Consider the following 20,377-nt stretch of genomic DNA (forward strand, 5'->3'; position numbering starts at 1 on the left):
TACTTCAGGAATTCCAAGAGGACTGAGTCATGGCTTTGCCATGGTAATACCAGGAAAATACTCTTGGGGTCAAGGGTTAAATCATTCAGTGTGAGTGTGCATACCATCTCAAGATGTGGCCAAGCCAAAGTTTAACAGCACATTGCGTCTTTAAAAGCAACTCCTCCCTGAACACAGGGTCGCCTCGGGTCAACAGCGGCCTTTAGACAGTCATCTAAGGGACCTTGTGCTTGGTTAAGGTTAGAGGACACACTCTGCTGATCAAACACAGGCTCTCTTATGGAAGTAAAATAATGACAAATGTTTTTGAAACAAAAAAGCTTGTTGAATTGCACCCTGTTTGCATTTTAAATCATTGTATTTTCAGGGCTTGCATTTTTATGGGCTAAAATTCAACATGGTTGTATATTTAAGCTGTGAATATTTCAATTCGAAACATTTCACACTCGTTTTCATTATTACAAATTCAATAATCCATATTCACCTTTCAGATTTCACTTCCAAAATGTTCATTCTGTTTAAAAATACAACCTATAATAGGCGTGTGTCTGGCATCATGCAAGGCATGATGCACACATTTAGTTTTTTGATATTTAATAAAATAAACTGTCAAATCATGTGTAGGCCTGGCCTACATATTGCTATTTTTTTCAGAACCACATGAGCTCATATTTATTTTAATTTCAACTATCTAAAAAGTGTGTACCATGACACCTACATGAACACTTTACAGTTGGTTGTATGACTGCAAGTCATTCTCTTCAAATGCTATTGAAGTTAGAAACGTGTGTCCAATGTCGTATGTAACTTTAGAGACGGTCCGTAAATGTGTGAATATCCAGTGTCAGGCGAACTTATGCCAGTACTTCACTGGGAATCGCTTAGCGTGAAACTTTGCGCGTTACGTTCATATTCTGGTCCATCTGCTTGCCTGTAGCCTATTAATATACCCTACATACCCAATAAGGTGGGAGTTTGGTCTTTTATATCACTGTATTTTGTCCATCGAGTTTTTTTGTGTGTCCTGAGACCGCAGGGGAATCCTGGAGAGTGAAGTATTGAGGGAATCCCCAGTTCTGCAGCACAGCGCTGCAATATAAAGTTAAGAAAACTAAACAACCGAGAGAAATATATGTCTACTACCTCAGATTTAACGTTTGATCTGTACATCAGCATCGGGGAATAACATAATCTCGGTCACGCCAGAGAAAGCTGTGCAAAACGTACATGTACAGAAGTAACAGTGAAGACTTCAATGTAAACACAGCTTTTGTGTCTTTATCAGCTTTTCCATATGATAATCATCACAATTCATCGCCCTGATAATAATCACAAATAGCCAACTGCTTGCTCCATTTCTGTAATTCAACGAATGAATGAGTCTTTCACCCGTTGCTCTATAGTTTTCTTCGTCAACAGCCGCTTACACCCCCTGCTGGTGAGGATGACTAACAGCTATGGATATCATCAATCGGCAATCTACTGATATCCCTGCCGTTCCCGGATGTCAAATGTTGAATTTTCTGTCGAATTTGAACGACTGAATTTGTGGAAGCGAATTTCTTAAGCGAAATAAAATGGACCGAAAATTGCCGGTCGAATATTATATATATTTTGGAAGTGAAATCTGAAAGGTGAATATGGATTATTCATTGTGTGTGAAATGTTTTGAATTGAAATATTCACAGCTTAAATATACAACCATGTTGAATTTCAGCCCATAAAAAATGCAAGCCCTGAAAATACAATGCATTAAAATGTGCAAGTAGTGTGCAATTCAACAAGCTTTTTTGTTTCAAAAACATTTGTCATTATTTTACTTCCATACTCTCTTACCAGGTTACCATTCAACCTCACAATCAGGAAGCTCAATAAGTATTCCATAGGGTCAAAGGTCAGATTCTAGTTCGGAGACAGATGTGGTTAAAGGGGGAAGACCGTGATGTCAAAGTCACGAAATCCGATCCTGCATCTGAAGAGGTCTGTGAATGCTTCATTTAAAAGTAATCTAAACATAGGACAGATTTCATTCCGGTTAAAATTAGTTCAGCCATCCTATTTAAGAGACACACGGGAAGAGTATTATGTTTGGATGTTAAAAACAGAAATGACACCAAAATATCCGCTTCGCTGCATTTCAATCCATCAGTACTGAACCCACTGTGGGGACAAACCAACTTTAAAACACGCACCTGAAAATCACATTTAAAATGATCCTAAAATGGAGAAAATATAAATGTTACAGATTTAGCTCACTGCAATTTGATAAGTTATCACGTCTAATTCAATCTATGTATTTTTTAATCTTCTCTAAATCTGCCTCTTATCAGCAGGTGTCGCAAAAATGAAAGGCGACACAAAAGAGGAAACCGTCTCAGTGGGTCATGGAACACTCACACTCCTGCCAAATTTGTCACCATGTGATCCACTTCAAAAGGGAAGAGGTCCATAGGAAGACACAAAACATTTTACACACTCAGATCATGAAGAGAGATGTTTAAATAGGCTTGATATTATTAGATAGGCTTTGTGTAATCCAGCAAACATTTGGGATTCAAACAAAGGGTGCAACCTGACCAGTAAATGCATGTAACCTGTGTAAAGTGTGCTGGCACTTGAATCAATATCAGTTCCAAACTGGAAACATGGGGGGGACATTTTTGTGTAAAATAAGTTTTGCATAAAACCCCTCTAGAGGATTTGTTCAGACTAATATTCAAACTTATGCAGGCCGTCTGGGTCCAGTTCTCCTCTACAATAATAAACTGGGGCGATATTTATAGATCTCTCCTCAGGACCCAGTCCTGCAGACATGGGGCAGAAGTGGGATTATGGGAGAGGAGGGTTACATAGTTAAGAACACAAAAACTGCCTGATGAGCCATTTAACTTAAAACAACAAGTCAGAACATGTCATTTTAAATCAAATTAGCTGCTATAAAATATATTTTAGCTGACATGGCCCTATAACAACAATGGCATCACATATAAACCATGGTATTTATGGGGGGGTATTTGTAGTTGTAAGGCATTACATTTTGTAAATCTGCTTTGTAAATGTAATTTATTCCTGTGATGGCAAAACTGAATTTTCAGCATCATTACTCCAGTCCTCAGTGTCACATGATCATCCAGAAATCATTCAAATGCTGATTTGATGCTCAATAAATTATTATCACTGCTCAAAACTGACAATTTAAGCTACTTAATGTTTTTGTGGAAAACGTGATTTTTTTTTTTACTTAAGAACCCCATTTATTTGAAATAGAAATCTTTTGTAACATTACAAATGTCTTTAATGCCACTTTTGATCGATTTAATGCATCCTTGCAAAACAAAAGTGTCAAAAAACTTTGACCCTAAACTTTTAAACAGTAATGTATATAATAACACAATGCTTTTCAGAGTCTGTTTAAATTGCATTCCTGTTCACAACTTCATATTGCAGGCCTTATATGTAAATAAAGGTAAACATTGTACAACTGCTATGAATCAGTCTTTACAGCTGCAAAAATGCCAATAATTCATTATTAACACTTATTAAACTTGTCTCATAAGACATGTTGTGTATAGACAGTCCTCTACTGGATGATTGAAGACCATGATACGCCAGGTGGGTTGAAGACATCTGAATTACATCTGAATTAAACGGACTCGCCAGCATGTGTTTTAACAGAAACAGCTGTAGAACTCACAGCGATTCAAAAGTTTCAGAGCAACTATTGCCTCTAGGTTTAGTCTTTTGCAACTCCGCAGTCGCGCACATCTTTGCCAGTCAATGTGGAACTACTTATAACCCGACGGCAATGGCTGAGCTACAGCCCCCTCTTCTCCAGACGTGAACGCATGCACACAATCACAGTCGCACAGATGGTGCATTCACACACGGACAGTGACAGCCGCGGCTTCAGTACCTTTATACTTCTCCCTGACGTTCTCGTAGGCTTGAACAAACTCCTGCTCGTCTACGTGAGCAGTCACGCTGGCTGGATCGTACATGGACATGAGGTCAGGTCAATCTCTCGTCTACTTTCCCTTCTTCTCTTACTTTCAGTCCCTCTTCGGACGTGCTTTCCTGACGACTGGTCTGTTAGAACAGACTGGTGTGTTTGTACAGTCTCACTCTCTCCAGGCTGTGTGTGTCAGAGAGTATGTGTGTGTATGTATGAGTAAGTGTGTGAGTGAGTATTCCCCCACAGTTCTGGCTCTCGTTCCAGACCACCAGTACCACTCCCCTCCTTAAGCTTGAGAAATACCAACACACGCACACACACACACACACAAAGAGAGAGCATGGTCCCACCTCTTAAAGGCATATATGAAACACACATGTACACACAGGAGCAACAGGCTGCTTTCTAAGGACATCAGATCTAGTACAATGAATACGTTATGAAGCTGGTAGATCAGCAGAAGTATGTAGTGTGTGATAATATTGGCTTTGACATAAGAGCTAAATCTCAGCAGGACTCTGACATTCTTACATGCATACAGACCCACTAACAACAATGTGTGAACAAACACAACCAAATCCCTGGCATCCACATGGGCATAAAACAGCATAACATAATGCTTAAGCAGTCATTAAATAATATGTTTAAGATGAAAAGATCAGATAGAACTAAACAGATGAACAACAATACTAAACTTTTAACAATGGCAATTGGCAACATAACAAATAAGAACATATAAAAAAAAAAAAATCCTTTAATAATGGTGTTTGCTACAGCAAGCATCAATATTTCTCATCATCCTCAACATGAAAAACACTTCAAATCATGCAGTTGCAAATTGCAACTTTTATAGCCTAAATGTTCAGACTAACAGTTTACACCTGCCAGATGATAAAACAGTTACTGGACCAGTAAGCTACAACCCAAAACACCCTAAAAGCCACCTAGCAACACCAAGGAAACCACCCAGAATGCTCAAGAAACCACTTGGCAACAATCCAGAACACCATAAAAACCAACTACTGGCCACTTAAAGGCAGGGTAGGTAGGATTTATTAAAAATTAAAGATCCAAATTTGTTAAAACTTTCTATATATATCAATACATAATTAAAATGTAAGAACTCTGAAAAAAAGAGTATAAAAATCAAGTGACTCTAGACCGTTTAATCTGTATTAAACACAGCTCATTATTTCGATTCGGGACGAATCAAAGGATTGGCTTAGGCGACTGTCACTCTCTCGCAACCATGGCAACCACCCTTTTGCCACACAGCACCTGCCCACTTGCGCGCGACCGTTTGATTTGAGGAGTGCGAGAGGCACGGAACCTGATCACACCTCCGTCCAGTAGATGGCGATAATGCACTATGTTTGCAAGCTGCCAATAAAATCTATCGAAGAAGAAGAAGAAGGCACTGAACCTAGGAATACCAAAACAATGGCAGAGAAAGAGCAATCTAAAGTGACATGATGTCACTGCATGCTCCTTCCCCTCCGCTTGTCTCAGGTAAATAATGCGTCCTCTAGCTCAGCGGTCGGAGTCGCGCGTTCATGTGTTTTGGGGGCGTGGCTTTGGAAGAAGCACAGAAATGAGGGGGTGGAGTGAATAGAAATAATGAGATGTCTTTAAAACAGTCGTGAGAGGTCTACAGACACTCGATTTTGATACTTTCTTTTTCAGAGTACTTACATTTTAATTATGTATTGATATGTACATAAAGTTTAAACAAATTTGAAAAATACAATTTTTAGACCATTTCTACCTACCCTGCCTTTAAAGCACCCTGTATAAAATAAATAAATAAATAAATAAAATAAAACCATTGGAACAAGGATACCCTAGCAACTAGTGTTATCACGATGCCAAAGTAAATAACACATTAAACCGGCATGTAGCCTTCATACATTAAAACGGCATGTAGCTTCTACCTATCAGTGGCTACCGAATTGACCAGATACTCTGTAATAGCAGCCTTGCAAAAAGGTTTTTGGCATTATTTTTATTTTATTTTATATTTCATTATTGGCTTGATGCCAAAGTTCCAGTACTTTTGACAAAATACTAGCAACTACCCAGAATACCCAAGAACACATTCAGAAACAACCCAGAACTCATTGGAAACCATATGGCAATGCCCTAGTAACCACATAAACACCCTAGAAACCACCTCGAATCAACCTAGCAACAACCCATAACACCCAGAGAGCACTTAGCAACAACCAAAAACACCCTAGAAACCACCAGCAAAAGTGTGTGCGTGTGTATGTTTTGAGAGTGACAGTGATGATTAAATGAAGTAGAGAGAGAGCGAGTGGGAAGGAGAGAAGGAAATAAAGCCCTTTTGTATGAAGTGTGTCCTACAGTATATCTCAGGAGGAAATGGAAAAGCTTCCTGAGATGAGGATGGGGCGGAGGAACTGAACTTTTATCACTTTAAAAAGCAATTAGCTTTTAAAGAATGAAGTGGGTGTGAGATGCAGTTCTGCTGTCTCTCCTTAAACCCCCTTTCAAAAAAAAAAAACTAAAAAAAACTACAAAAAAAAAAACACATTCAAGCTGGTAGCGACTATACGTTCGCAGCCATCCATCTTAAAAACCCCCAACGGTCTCAAGGGGGCAAACCCCACCCCTAAGAAATCCCCTACACCAGATGTGCCCTGTTAGGAGCATCCCCAAGGTGGCCACAATGCATCAACCTGTCAGCTCTTTTCCAATATCCTGGATAATGCTTGTCAGGTTTTGACATTTTTAATGTCACTGAGAAACTCTTTCTCAAACTACTGCAAATATTTGGCCTTCAGGAGCCATAAAACGTCAAAATAAATACAGATTATTTTGCACAGAATGCACACCCTCATAAAAGAGAACGGAGTATATTTTCTAGAAAATACATTCATTTTTATTGCTTTTCTGGAGATGCCATGTAATAAATTCTTCGGAAATAATTTATTCATGTCTGATATATGTGCTCTGAACACCTTTGCCAAATGTGGAATGAAAATAAAGTATGTGATTAATCTGTCAAGAACTAAGATTCTGTTCGAATCACACTTTAACAGCTGGTTTATTTATCAAAGCAGCTGAAATCTGTGCAGAAACAAAAATAAACCACATTTTTACATTTTCTGAAGAAAACTGTTGGTAGCACAAAACTCTCCGCCAGTGTTACCAGACGTAGGCTACTGTAATTATCGTATTTGTACGATATTTTTGACCGATGTATGGTAATTTATGAAAATTGTGACACTTCAAATAATGGTCGTTGTAATCATAAGGCATCTATACTTATTGATCTAGCTGTAGATCCTACGTCTACCGTCACGATTGTGAGGAGAACGTGGTATTACAGGTCTTCAATCTCATCTCATGTTATGTCTTTTCGGCCAATCATCGTGGAGAATGAGGACCCTATCTTGCACCCAGCGCAATTGACTTTGTACACCGACGCATGTATCATTCCTATTTTGCACCCGCGCACAGCGGACTTTTCCCTCTACAGAAGAGGGAATGAATTTGCGCTCCTGGGGGCGGTGCAGCAAAAAGAGGAGGCGTGTTCCGGCGCAAACGTTCCCTGATGCTATTTTGCAGGTTTAAAAAACAATTCCGCCACTGACCAGGGAAAACCTTGTCTTAAGTCAGTGGCGCGTTGCGCATGTTATTCATATGCTATTTTAAGGGCGCATGCTTGGCCATAATCAATGTAGCGTGGGCACAACGCGCACACACTTTGATTCTCTCATCTACACAGAAGCAGCAGTTTTCATTTTTGCAAATCATACATTATTACAAGGAAAAATATTACCACACGAGGGAAATCATTGTTGTGTCCATGAAGATGTGAAAAAATAGGCATAAATCTAGCGCCTGGCAAATCCGCCGTTATAATAGCAAACCGCCATGGAACAAGCGCGCCTGCTCTTAAAGGGAATGTGAGATGTCGCTCTGATTGGTTTATTTCACGTTACGCCCAAACCACACCTATGAATAATGAAGCTACTTAAGACCAACCCATTTTAGATTTGCGTCGGGCGCAAGAGTCATTTATCCCGCCGGTATAATAGCAACAGCGCCCAAGACCCGCCCACAAAGTTACTTGCGTTTCAGATCGTTAAAATAGGGCCCTGACTCTCTCTCACAAGCAGAAGTTAACGTTCCTGTCAGTTCAGGTTGATAATTTAGCACTACAGTAATTTGCAGGTCCTGTCAAAAAGTTGTTGGTCTAGATAAATAGCTGTATTCTGTAGGTTTGACTCGTGCACAATCATTTTCTTCCAAATACAATCATTTTGAGCTTCTGGTACGATAATTGGACATTTCCAATCTGGCAACACTGCTCTCCGCCATGATGCTAGTGTGTTGTTGGTTTGCCAGGACATTGCTATGCAGTTACTAAAGCATTGCATTTTTTGTTAGTGTGTTGCTATGCAGTTGCCAGGGTATTTCGAATGGTTGCTTACTGAACATTAAAACATGTGTGTTCATCATGAGAACCAAAGAATAGCAGCATTAAATTCTACACATTTACATTGACATAGCACAGTTAGCTTTTCATGTCTTCAAAATCAGATAATCAATAAAGGCATGACACTAATGTCTCGAGTTTCTACACTGCAGCACCAGGACAAATGTCTTTTGGCCTAATGAGCTTGTCATCTTGGTCTACATGATCGGTATCACTCAAACTCAGTCTAAACTATTGGACTTTAAAGTAAAAAGAATGCTTGATGGAAACCCTGTTTGAGCAAAACATTTTTTAAATCTAAAACATTTCTCAGATATTTTTGCTTGAACTACTGACACCATGTGGTTGCAGTAGGACTGACATTTGGGGGCTACATAAAATCTCAAAGATATTTAGCATTAGAACGAATGAACTGCCACAATCTACTTTTCTGTCATTGTCTAACATAAGAAAAAAACAATACACTTGAATCAAGGCACTTAACCTGGACTTTAGCTTATAACACAAAATCGGTATATAGATAAAAACGGATAGTCTCCACTGCTTTCCCTCAGATCTGCTTCTGAACTCTTGCACATTATCTGTGTGTGAAACGTAAAGATAACAATGAGATACGGGAAGTTAGATGCTTGACTATCAGAAATATCTGTGAATAATTCACTGGATTTTTTGAGGTCTGGAAGAATGTGGAATCAACTTCAGTACGCTATTTATAGTTAATCATGAATAATTGATTCATGGTGTGCCGTCTAAAAGGTTACAGATTTTCCCAAGACATTTTTTTGGAGACAACCATCTGACATTTTTCAGCAGCAAATAAAAAAATAAATAAAATAATACAAGCTTCTTATAGCAGATACATCATGTTGCAATACACTTGCGTGGGTTGGTTGAATTCTTAATTAATGACATAAATCCTAAATGCAATCGTCTGGAGATCTCCTACATGCCAGTAGTTCCAGTGAGGAGTAACTGATAATCAGTTTGTGCTGTGCATGGTACGAAGGAAAAATTGGATGTGTTGAAGTTCATATCCTGAATTCCATCCCTCAACACCTCATAGGCATTATTAAAACAGGAGAGAAAGCATAAGTTTGCATTTTAAAAAGACTATTTTAACTATACTACTGAAAATAAAAATGCATACAAAATATACATGAAAAATATCACAATCATATAATATAATATAATATAATATAATATAATATAATATAATATAATATAATATAATATAATATAATATAATATAATATAATGCCTTGGGTTGGATTTACTATATTGTGTCTGGTAACTATAACTCCCTGTCATCCTGCCAGTTCAGTGTCAGAGTGTGTTATGCTTGCCTTTCCATGAAACTCATAAAAATCACCCCTCAAACCTTTCTCTGGTGTCTACACAAATAAAATTCCAGACATTCTAGAGCATTCTGCAGGGCTCAAACTAGCCAGAGGCAACTGTGTGAAACCTGACCCCTGCAATGGGACGGCAGGTCAGAAACTTCAGATCTGGAGTTAAAAATATAAGGAGCTAAGAGTCACAAATTAAATTTGTGAATTCAGACTCAGATGCAAAGTATCATGCATTTCAGCATGATAAATCTAATTTTTTTATTTTTTTTTTATTTTTTTTAAGTGTTCCAAGTCTATCCCAAAAATGGATGCATGTCTTGACAATATCTGAAAAAAAAAATTGAGGTTAGAATAAAGGCTACTATGATTAATTTAATCAATATTAATAATTGTGATTACAATGTCAAGGAAAGCATTTGTCATAATTGTGCAGCTCTACAATGAATTTAAATGAGCTGAGCAAGCAGATATGCTGACTCACTAATTTCCACAGCAACAACTTACTACCACAGGATGGCAGCCAAGTGCAGATCAAACTTGGAATATTATCAAAACATCCTGTGGTAATCTACTTTGTGGATAAATGTGATTATTACTAGAAACATGGTCATGTCTACAAGAAAAAAAGAAACTCTGGTAGAGCAAGGCAGGCACTAGCAACACAAAAGTCGTGGAAAGATTAAATGCCAACCCTTAATGCACTGAAAGTCACTTTGGAAAAATGTGAGCCAAATGCACAAACGTTAAATGCTTTAAAGTTTCCTGAAACAATCTCAAAACACTCATCTACGTATGAAAGAATGGATATGGTTCATCCAGACTATACATCAGCATCCTGCCTTCCACAGTATGATAAACATGTCAGTGAATCAGAAGAAAATTCGGTAACACTTTATTTTACAGTGTCCTTGTATTACATGTACTTACAATAGTAATAACGGTAAATTATGCAACTAACCCTCAACCAAACCCTAGTTCTACCCTAACCCTATAGTAAGAACATGTAGTTTTATATTACTCAGTACTTAAATATATAATTACACTGTAACAATGACACCTTAAAATAAAGTGCAACTGAAAATCCTCCACTTATATTATAGATTTATGGCACAAAGGAGGAATGCAATAAGCTGCTTAATAGTGTCAGAATCTTCCCTACACGCGTGCATGATGCAGATCAGAGGAACTATACGAGATAAGAGCACTGCAGTCTTCCGACCACACCCTTGCCTAATATTGTGTGAGTGTGTATGGTGTGTTACGAACTCACACACAGAATAACTGCTGCATCAGACCTATTGCAGCATGGCAGGGTCACATAGGAAACAGACTTACTGCAGGGTTACCAGACAAGCAGCTTTTTAATGAACAAAAACAGCAGACTGTAACATGCCTCTGAATGTGCTTTTCTGAAATAAATGTTCTACTTGAATATACAACCTGCAAGTACAGGACATCCAGAATGCCAGGGGTGTTTTTTTCTCCCCCCTTCCAAGCCAATAGTTAACAATATCCTGAAAAGGTTTGGTAGTTCTCTATCTAATGACTCACACACAGGAAAAAGCTATTTTTAAGCAACCAGAAGCAAGTCTTTTATACGGAACTTCAACGGCACATCAGACACCTGCCAAGCAAGTAATACTCCTTGTGCATACTGGACTCTAGGCTTGTGTGTATGATACAAAACACTGTATTTGTCTACGCTAACACATTTAAGCCCACAGGCAAATACAGTTAGTGAATCCTCTGCCACTTTTTATCCATCTGTAAATATTTTTGAGTAACTGACTATATGGTTAAATGTAAAAGCTAGATATAGATGTCTAGATGTAAAAGCAACCGGCAGAATTACAGACAAATTTAAAACGACTTTCTGGATAATGTGTCATGTCAAATTATGCTGTCATTTCTGTGTGATTTAAAAAGGTATCAAGGTACACTGTATCACCTTGCAGTGAAGAGCATCTTTCTCCATAGACTGCAATTCAAAAGGTCGCCATGTACTCTGGCTAAGGTGTGTTTTACAAACATTTACAATTGTTCTGTGAATTTTCACTTGCAAAGGTCAGTGATTGGGAATTTTGCATTGATTTCGAAACGGGTTTAAGTTGGTCATGCAGATTTGCTGCGTTTACCAGTAGAAAGATGCTTGGTTTGAAAGTGACTTCTGTGTGAGCTGTGCTTCAGATTATAGTAGATTATGGTATAGTTGAAACTTGCAAGTGGCTTTTTGCTGCATCTAAAAAACACAGATGACCTATAATGCTGTTTTATACTTTCAACTTTCTTCATAGTGTAATATTGCTGTTTGAGCATGAAAAAGGACTGCAAAGTTACAAAGCACAGCCCACTCCAAACAGAGTTATTCTCTAAATCAGTAAGCACTGTTTTCTGAATTCCCTGAAACGCCTCAATTGTAGCCTTGAGTTTTCTTCCCGGAACATACACGTCACAATATTCCTCATTTAAAAAATTCCCATTCAAGCCATATGCAAGAAAAAGAGGTGAGGCCTGGTTGAGTTGTGCTAGTGGTGTGTTGAAACACACGGTTATGGTAAGGAGTGTGACATTTCCGAAACATGCTCGAAGAGGTTGACCAATCACAACATACTGGGTACTGATGACCAATCCGAGTGCATTGCGCTTTTCGGAGGGAGGGGCTTCATAGAGACATGAACTAAACAGAGCATTACTGACAGAGTCAGACTGGGAAAAGAGGTGCTGCTAAAATATGTGGAAGATGTTTTTGAACATTCAAGCATGAAAACCTAGTAGACCCCCCCAAAAAGAATCAAGACAAAATCAAGACTCCTTAAAACTAATTAAACTCATGTCGTTTCAAGTTTCTTGGCTTAAAATGTCAAAACCATACCTGCAATACGGATGACCGCTCTCTCTGCAGCGTCCAGGACATCTCCGGAGGCAGATTTGGAGCGTTTGACGCGCTGGTGTTTAGGGAGGTTCCATGGTAAGGTGTCTCCGGGAAAAGGTGAGGAGCTCAGGTCACTCGCACTCTCCTCCGATGCAGACCGCTCCAGTATCCGCCGGCGACCCCCTGACGACATGACCTGAACAGTGTTAGAGGTGATTCGACATTAGTACACAATGCAACAGCAGAGAGCTGGCACTCCTCGAGAGGATATAGAGGTTTCAGTTCTACATTTTGGAGCACGTCTTTGGACAGCTGCTGGCTGTTTAGGGTCACTGGAAGACACTACAAACTAGCATATCACAGTATGTTTAATAATATTTAATATTTATTAATAAAATCTTAAGAGACTACACCATAACAGCGCAATAAATAAATAATTTTGTATATTGCTATTTAACAGTATGGAACAGCATTTCAACCTGTGAAAGTGGCTTGTAGTCTGAATATAATCAATGTTAATTAAACAAGAAATCGGGAAGTTTCTGCTCGCTTTCCTGAAGAGGGCGGAAAACCTTGTCGGAGACTGATTTGAGGGTAATTGATTACTCAGAAGTTACTAAGGCAACATGAAGGTGTTGTTAAGAGCATGTTGCAGTGGCCCCTGAGGAAGAATGTCATTATTGTTAGTAGTGTATCTGAATAGACTTCAGACAGGAGTAAAAATGCAGGGCGGTGATTTAGAGAGGTTACAAAGTCAGCTGGCACAACATCTGTGACCTTGGTTGTCCTGTAGTGAATGTGAAAAGACTGGACCTACATTTTTTCTTTTGCTAAATATTCCCGGCACATTCTTCTATTCTTGTATTAGATGGTAATGCATGTTACTTTAAAATAAACTATACCAGTCAAAAGTTTGGACATACATTTTATTAATGAATTTATGTTCTACATGATCTTAAAAACATTTGCTTAAATGCCTAAAATTATTGCTTTCTGCCTATGCATGAATTTATGTAAAAAACTGTGATGTATTTGTTTAGTTTTTTTCATAAATAATGTCATTACAGAATAGCCTGAGATTATTTTTTAAAGTAGCCTAATGGACATTTTCATTCAGCAAGGACTGCATTGCAACATTAAATTACTAACAACAATAACATTACAAAAGATTTATATTTCAAATAAATGCTTTTGACCTTTTTTTCAAAAACATTTAAGAAAAACATATACTGACCCAAATTTTAAAATGTAGGCCTATACATAAATTAAACACCCCCACACACCATTTGTTTTATATAGTTTGGACAACTATTAGGCTATACTAGAAAATAATGAGTTTGTGTGTCCACTAATTTACACGTTTGGTACGTGTTTACCACTGAATTATCGATATTTAGCCTACATTATAACACGGACACTGTCATGTTCGACCTACGACCAGAACAAACGCACTACTAACGACTTTCAAATCATCTTATTATACTGACAGAAACCCCTATCTTTGTTTACGTTTCACGTGCGCTGTAAATTTAACCGTTGTTATAAAAATGTCAGCGCGTTGCAGAGGCGCATATCATCATCGCGCGCAGAAATATTCTCATCATCATTGCTCAGCAGATTCAACGATGCGGCAAACGCACCGTGCATCCTTTAAACAACTGCTTTATAACGGTACCGCGTCTCTTTACAACCAGCTGTTCACCCTCCCCTCTGATCTGTCAACACGGCAATGTCAGTGTGTCCATGTAACGTTCCGGTTTTAACGATGCCAAACTTACAGCGTCCCGCCGGCGAATAACGCATATTCAGTGAAGCAGCCTGACTGCAAGATGCAGCGATAAGGAGAAATGTACCTGCATAGTGGAACTTACCGTGGATGAATCCAGCACGAACGCGCCCTAGTTATGAATGTCAAGTGATTTTTTTTTTACCGCTGGATGCTCTCTCTGGTGTTGTTTGTCCGTGGAGATGACGGTGCAAAATGCTGTGGATGATCACTGCTCGAGAGGGGAAAGGTGATCTATGATCTGATCTAACTTCGTGTTCCCCCTATAGTGCTTCAGTTCCACACAATGGTGGAATGTCACTGGGTGTTTTGCACAATGCAACGATAGATTTGATCTATTTATGTGGGGGAGAGTTTATTGCTTCCCCATGAACAAATGCTCCTCTGTTTGATAAACTATACACAGTTGTGTGACCCAAAGTAATGCACCCTAACTACCCCCTCAAAAGTGACTGAAACATTTGAATAAAAAAGTTGTAATAGGAATTTGTTACTAGATATTGCTTCAATATCCATGCAAATTGAGTTACAAAAGAAACATGAAGCATAACTAAGTGGTAAAGCATCCCACTAGCAATGGCAAGGTCATAGGTTCGATTCCTAAGGAAATACAAGTAAAAAGTAATTCATAATTACAGCTTCTATTTTAGGAATCAATGTTTTTTTTTAAATCCATTTAATGTTAGTTAAAACTAAAGTGTTACCTTGTGTATATATATATATATATACACACACACACACACACTCACCTAAAGGATTATTAGGAACACCTGTTCAATTTCTCATTAATGCAATTATCTAATCAACCAATCACATGGCAGTTGCTTCAATGCATTTAGGGGTGTGGTCCTGGTCAAGACAATCTCCTGAACTCCAAACTGAATGTCAGAATGGGAAAGAAAGGTGATTTAAGCAATTTTGAGCGTGGCATGGTTGTTGGTGCCAGACGGGCCGGTCTGAGTATTTCACAATCTGCTCAGTTACTGGGATTTTCACGCACAACCATTTCTAGGGTTTACAAAGAATGGTGTGAAAAGGGAAAAACATCCAGTATGCGGCAGTCCTGTGGGTGAAAATGCCTTGTTGATGCTAGAGGTCAGAGGAGAATGGGCCGACTGATTCAAGCTGATAGAAGAGCAACTTTGACTGAAATAACCACTCGTTACAACCGAGGTATGCAGCAAAGCATTTGTGAAGCCACAACACGCACAACCTTGAGGCGGATGGGCTACAACAGCAGAAGACCCCACCGGGTACCACTCATCTCCACTACAAATAGGAAAAAGAGGCTACAATTTGCACGAGCTCACCAAAATTGGACAGTTGAAGACTGGAAAAATGTTGCCTGGTCTGATGAGTCTCGATTTCTGTTGAGACATTCAGATGGTAGAGTCAGAATTTGGCGTAAACAGAATGAGAACATGGATCCATCATGCCTTGTTACCACTGTGCAGGCTGGTGGTGGTGGTGTAATGGTGTGGGGGATGTTTTCTTGGCACACTTTAGGCCCCTTAGTGCCAATTGGGCATCGTTTAAATGCCACGGCCTACCTGAGCATTGTTTCTGATCATGTCCATCCCTTTATGACCACCATGTACCCATCCTCTGATGGCTACTTCCAGCAGGATAATGCACCATGTCACAAAGCTCGAATCATTTCAAATTGGTTTCTTGAACATGACAATGAGTTCACTGTACTAAAATGGCCCCCACAGTCACCAGATCTCAACCCAATAGAGCATCTTTGGGATGTGGTGGAACGGGAGCTTCGTGCCCTGGATGTGCATCCCACAAATCTCCATCAACTGCAAGATGCTATCCTATCAATATGGGCCAACATTTCTAAAGAATGCTTTCAGCACCTTGTTGAATCAATGCCACGTAGAATTAAGGCAGTTCTGAAGGCAAACATCTTAATGTCGCAAACATCTTAATGTTTTACTCTGTGGCGGAAAAAAGCTTCCATACCTTACAGCAAAAGAACCAAAACCCACAAGGACACTGACCAAGCAAATAAATATAGTAAGCAATTTTGCGACAAAATAAAATTGCATTATGAAAGCACTCTCTTGCTCTCTCAGTCAAACCAGTACGGACACACACTCTCACAGAAACGTGTTGTCAGCGCTGCTCTGACGATTTTATCAGTAAAATAGTTTAACAAGCTACATGACATTTCTCTTTAGCGAGGTAATATCAGTGCTGTCTTTGAAGCAGATAAACTTACAGTTTCGCTATTAGTAGAGACACTGCTGCCAAACACTGTTGAGAGACACACAAACTCAGGAAAATCACATACTGTACACTTAATCTCTCTCTCTCTCTCTACTGCATTAATAACTGCAATAGTCTGCTATCAGTGGCTCAAGCCTCCGTTAATAGCTCTAAAATGACAGTTTGAAATTAGGCGCGAGATTAGATGCGTAAGAAATTAGTCCTACATAGCATTTTAAGGACAAAAACTTGACAAATGTCACGAAATACATAATCTGAACATATTGAGGTGTAGTAACCGTAGTATAGCCTAAGCGGTATAATTCACTCCGCGCCGTTGAATTATTGAAAAGTAATGAACACCGAGGTGTAACGGCCACTCCGCGATTACCACCTCAGGTGTGCATTATTTTTGTAATAATTAGTTTTTAGTTTTTAGTTTTTACTTTAACATGATAAATTAAAGCAATCAGTCACACAATATTGTTGGTTGTAGTGATTTTACCACGGTTAAGGGGTTTTGTAGGCCTCACAACTTCTTAACCATGATACAATCACTGTAGTGAATAACCTTAATCAGTGACAGGTGTTCTAGTTTCATTATCAATATAATCAAATATCTCCATGGAATCTATGGGGCCTTAAATGTTTATGCCACATTACATGTCTTTGTATGAAATCCTGAATCATTCTTTCACATACATATGCAGCTGCATTAAAGGCATTGGTTTTACAGTTTCTAGCAGTCTCATCGCATTTTGCAAGCAAATAACCGAGCTCAGGCTTGACAACATCTTATATAACAGAAGCTTTTATACCGCTCAATGGCTTGTTAGAAAAAAAAAGGATAGCTGTTGCCATTGGCATGGGTCAGTTGAGGGAGGGGCTGCTATTTAACACAGCACCAGTCTCAGTGCCAGCTTCAGCCTATTGTGCACAATGAACACTAAAATTAACCGTCTAGTGCACTTCATTAGGGGTACAAATGAGTATTTTACTATGTTTGAAGCTGTTGGGTGAGACAAAATACAGAATAAGCTACTAAACATTTCATGAATTTCACTTGCATTTATCAATTTAACAGATGCTTTTTTTTTTTAACTAACAAGACTAACTTCAATGCTTTTACATGACTCATCTTGAATGCAGCACCGCATTTCATTTTTGTTGAAAATTTGTCTCATTAAATGCTCTATAGAATGAGAATGTCCCTCCCCCTAATGCCAGTTGCAACCAATCAACAATATCAAGTGGCAAATCATGGTTCATAGATGTAATGTAAATAAAAGGCTATTAAAGGGATAGTTCACCCAAAAATGAAAATTAGCCCATGATTTACTCACCCTCTTCAAGCTATTCTAAGTGTATTTGACATTCTTCTTTCAGTTGAATATAATCGGAGTTATATTAAAAAAGTCCTGGCTCTTCCAAGCTTTATAATGGCAGTGAATAGAAGTTCATCAAAGTGCATCCATCCATGATAAAAGTGCTCCATGTGGCTCCAGGGGTGAATAAAGGCCTTCTGAAGTGAAGCGATGGCGTTTGTGTAAGAAAAATATCCATATTTAAAAATTGATTGGCTAAAATAACTTTAGACTAGTGCTGCACGATTAATCGTATCGCAATCGCGATGTCAAGCCTACGCGATTATATGATGCAAAATGCTGCGATTTTATATTAAATAAACAAATTAGCTCAATTAACGCAGCATCTGTTAATTTGTGGCATCCTTTGGCTAGTGTTACATGATCCCGCTATTCATGCAAATGCTTTTAAACCATTCATGCGCGATAAGACAAAAAAGAACACGCTGTCAGTGAATGTCCTCCTGACACACACACATACACAGGACACGAGCCACAGATAGAAGCGCGCCAGTATCGCACAGACAGCGCGCCAGTATCAAGTTCTCTTTCGCGGTAGAACAAACACACATGTATGCCAAAATGAACGCGCTGCCTGTGAATGTCCTCCTGACACACACACACACACACACGAGCCACAGATAGACGCGCGCCAGTATCAAGTTCTCTTTAGCGGTAGAACGAACACACATGTATGCCAAAATGAACGCGCTGCCTGTGAATGTCCTGACTGTGACACACACTAATAAGACCCACGCTAATATCGTGCGCGCGCACAAAACAGCATGCCAGAATAAAGTTCTCTTTCGAGCTTGAACGAACAATAACACACAAAATTGTGCCAAAATGTCTTTTTGTCGAGTATCTTCATAACATAAGAGTAGTCTTATGATGAACTGTGAAGAGTTGTGATGACTTGTGAGGCGCGTGTGAGATCCGCGTCTCTGACAGCAGCGGCAGGTCTTAAAGGGACAGTAGCCTACACAGTAGCCACTCACTGCTCTTGTCTTGACTAAAGAACTTTTTTCTTTAGGCAGATTATTACTAATCTGTGCATTTATTTTCCTTGAGAACCAAGCAAGTTGACTCATGAAACCATTTGTTTATTATATCGCAATATTGACCTCTATTATCGCAATATGAAATTTTCCCCAAATCGCGCAGCCCTACTTTAGACGGCTGTACGCATCGATTTACGGCGAAAGAGTAACACTCTTCCAAACCTGCAAGATTTTCATTCATCTTTGGAACACAAATGAAGATCTTTTTGATGAAATCTGAGATATTTCTGTCCCTCCATAGTCAGCTATGCAACTACAGTACCACTTTGACGCTTCAAAAAGTTCATAAAGAGATTTAAAAAAAACCGAATCCATATGAATTGAGCGGTTTAGTCCAAATTTTCTGAAGAGACACGATGGCTTTTATATGATGAACAGAATGAATTTAGGCTTTTATTCATCAACTTACCCATTACTTGTGGTAAACGGAAGCTCAAGCATGTTTGCTTGACATATGAGAAACAATGAGGTTCATTCTCGTGTGTTATGCGGCACGTTTGAGCTTCCGCAAGAACCAATGAGTTCTTGCACATCAAGCATGTACAGTTGAGCTTCTGTTTATGTCTGACTGTATGCAAGTTAATTAATGAAAGTTTAATTAATGTGAGGAAGATCGGCATCAGAAAATGATACTACAATATAAGCCAAAAGGAATTTTCCTATTGTCTTTCTATATGACTTAAGCCTGATCTCACCTGGTCAGCAGATGCTGAAATCACGGTACCAGGTGCGATGGTGACTTTCAGGTGCCGTTTGTTTCTTTTCCTCACTGTTGTAGAGGGCTTCTCTCCTTTCCCTTCCTCCTCCTTCTCATCCTTTCCTTCCTTCTCATCCTTTCCTTCCTCTTCCTCTGTCTTTTTCCCGTGTTTTTCCTTCTCCTTCTTCTTCTGTTTCTCTTGAGACAGAGGGGTTGCCAGTTTGATCACCCCGACGATCCCCTCATTTAGCAAAGCCGCAGAGACACTCTTGTCTTTCGGCTTCTTCTTCCGCTGAAAAAACAGTGAAATCAGTGTATTCATTTGCGCGCTGTAATAAAACCTGCAACAAGAACCACCTTCCAAATATATGCAGGTAAAGGGGACTTTAGATGGATCCAAGTGGTCATATAAGATAATCCTGAAAAGGGAACAAAGGGTTTAGAGAATGTTCGGCTATTTCTGACTCCCACTGCCTGGATCACACAAAGGAGTCCTTATTCAACAGGCTGTGAGTGTGATTGAATCTGTCAGGTACACAATTAAAAGGCCATTTCTGTTAGTCAAATCACTTTTTACATCATCCACGCAGGTACAAGAACATCATTCACAGTTTCAA

At 39.0% G+C, this 20,377-nt stretch overlaps 1 protein-coding gene across 3 annotated transcripts in view; it reads right to left on the reverse strand.

The window, feature by feature from the left end:
• Positions 1-20,377, reverse strand: part of pleca (plectin a) — a gene marked incomplete at its 3' end in the record, with an annotated part of 109,545 nt that overhangs the window by 84,754 nt on the left and 4,414 nt on the right. For all 3 annotated transcript variants that reach the window (XM_084423346.1, XM_084423345.1, XM_084423338.1), the window contains exons 3-4: positions 19,759-20,052; positions 12,639-12,834 (exon numbers count right to left, since the gene is read on the reverse strand). In XM_084423346.1, the coding sequence (XP_084279472.1) occupies positions 12,639-12,834; positions 19,759-20,052 (490 nt within the window). The remainder of the gene's footprint in view (positions 1-12,638; positions 12,835-19,758; positions 20,053-20,377) is intronic.

Source organism: Rutilus rutilus (genome assembly GCF_951802725.1).
Source record: "Rutilus rutilus genome assembly, chromosome: 11".
In the NCBI taxonomy this organism is placed as follows: domain Eukaryota; kingdom Metazoa; phylum Chordata; class Actinopteri; order Cypriniformes; family Leuciscidae; genus Rutilus; species Rutilus rutilus.